This window comes from Emiliania huxleyi (assembly GCF_000372725.1).
Source record: "Emiliania huxleyi CCMP1516 unplaced genomic scaffold EMIHUscaffold_4659, whole genome shotgun sequence".
Classification (NCBI taxonomy): domain Eukaryota; phylum Haptophyta; order Isochrysidales; family Noelaerhabdaceae; genus Emiliania; species Emiliania huxleyi.
The window spans coordinates 1-1,689 of record NW_005198495.1 but is presented as its reverse complement, the minus strand read 5'-3'; the positions used below and the strand labels follow the sequence as shown (position 1 = coordinate 1,689).

At 65.1% G+C, this 1,689-nt stretch overlaps 1 protein-coding gene across 1 annotated transcript; it reads left to right on the top strand.

Annotated features, from left to right (window-relative positions):
• Positions 1-361: 361 nt before the first annotated feature.
• EMIHUDRAFT_471747 (hypothetical protein) lies at positions 362-1,674 on the top strand (the record flags this gene model as incomplete). The annotated part of the gene is made up of 5 exons (XM_005768192.1): positions 362-520; positions 586-1,018; positions 1,097-1,137; positions 1,336-1,400; positions 1,470-1,674. Coding segments are annotated over exons 1-5 (891 nt in total), but the record flags the coding sequence as incomplete, so codon positions are not given.
• Between the last annotated feature and the right edge of the window lie 15 nt (positions 1,675-1,689).

The following is a 1,689-nucleotide window of genomic DNA, read 5'->3' as shown; positions in this document are numbered from 1 at the left end:
CTACTCGAGTATGGTGATTGAGCCGGGTTCGGGTCCTTGGGAGTGAGGGCGACGGTGCATTTCACCTTCCTACATACATACTGGTCGACGAGGATTACCTTCATGGAATGCAGCACAGTCCCGTGCGCAGTGCTGTGCGAGCGAGCTTGCTAGTGAAATTCTGTGTGGAAGTTCGTCCCGTGGTTCGTCCCTTTATTGCTTTAAAACACAGGTACACCAAAAAGAATTCTTAAAGAAGGCAAGCCTTCCTTCCCAAATTGGCTCTGTGAACAGTGACTGTCTCTGTGCGATTTCGGGCCCGGGGTGTTCTATGTGAACAGCTCCGGAGGTGTATGTGAACAGCGCCAATTTGGTCATCACGGCAACTGCCGAAATGGTCATCTCCTCCCTCCTTTGTGCCCTCGTCGCCTCCCCGCCCGAGGCTTGCAAGGCGCTCCGCGGCTTCTACGATGCCATCGGCGCGAAAGACAAATCGCCGTCCTTCAAGGACACGAGCTCGACCTGCTGCGCCTTTCTCGACGTGTGCGCTCTCACCCTCGCCGCAGGCCGCTCCCCTGCCCTCACGGCCAGGCCCTTCGCGCGCAGGTGAGATGCACGCAGCCGGATGGCTCACCCAGCCCGCCCCTCGGCCAAAAAGAAGGGTGGAAAGCGGGCGCCACCCTGACCAAGATCAAATTCCGGGGCGGCACCGAGTTTGGCAGTAGCGGCACGCTGCCCGGCGCCCTGCTGCTACCGCTCGCCGGCACACTCGAGTCCCTCGACTTGGGCAAGGAGGGGGACCGCTCCTTCTCGGGCACGCTGCCCGCGGAACTGACCCAGCTCACCGCGCTCCAAAAGCTGAGTCTCACCACCGGCAAGTTCAGCGGCACCATTCCGCACCAGCTCGGCCGGCTTCCCGCGCTGGAGAAGGTGACGCTCCTCTCCAAGCGCCTCTCGGGGACGGTCCCGGGCGAGCTGTGCCACAGGTCGGACGGCTCGCTCAGGAAACTGTATCTCGACGACAACGTGAAGCTCTCGGGCGCGCGCGGCGCCGGCGGGAGGTCCGGGCTCGGCGGGCGGCCCAGGTGACGAGTGGGCGGGGCCGTGTCCCGCGTAGGAACGCTGCCGCCCGAGTGCTTCCTCTTGCCCACACTCGAGGCGCCGCCGCTCCTCACCGCCGCACTCGGCTCCGCCGCCCTCGGCACCGCTGCACTCGGCTCTGCCGCCCTCGGCCGCAAACCATCTCCCGCGCTCGGATCTCCGCCGCCGCTCCTCCTTGCTCCACATGCTCTCCACAACGCCACGCCGCAGCCCAGACGCTAGGCCAGCGCGTCTCTCCCCCCTCCCGCCGCGCAGGAAATCTCCGCCAAGAAGACGCGCATCTCTGGCACGCTGCCGAGCAAGATCACCGCGCCGCTCAGGCTGCTCATCCTCACCCCTCAGCTCACCCTCACCCCTCAGCTCACCCTCACCCCTCAGCTCACGCTCAGGCAGCTCATCCTCGAGGAGGTCAGCCTCTCGGGCAGCGTGCCGGAGGAGCTGTGCAAGGGCGAGAAGCTCGAGGAGCTGGTCCTCCGCCGTGCCAACCGGGTCTCCGGCACGCTGCCCACGGAGTGCCTCTCGCACGACACCATCACAAAGATCGACCTCAAGCGGACCAAGGTCGGCGGCACCATCCCGAGCCTCGACAAGGCGGTGCCCAAGCTCAAG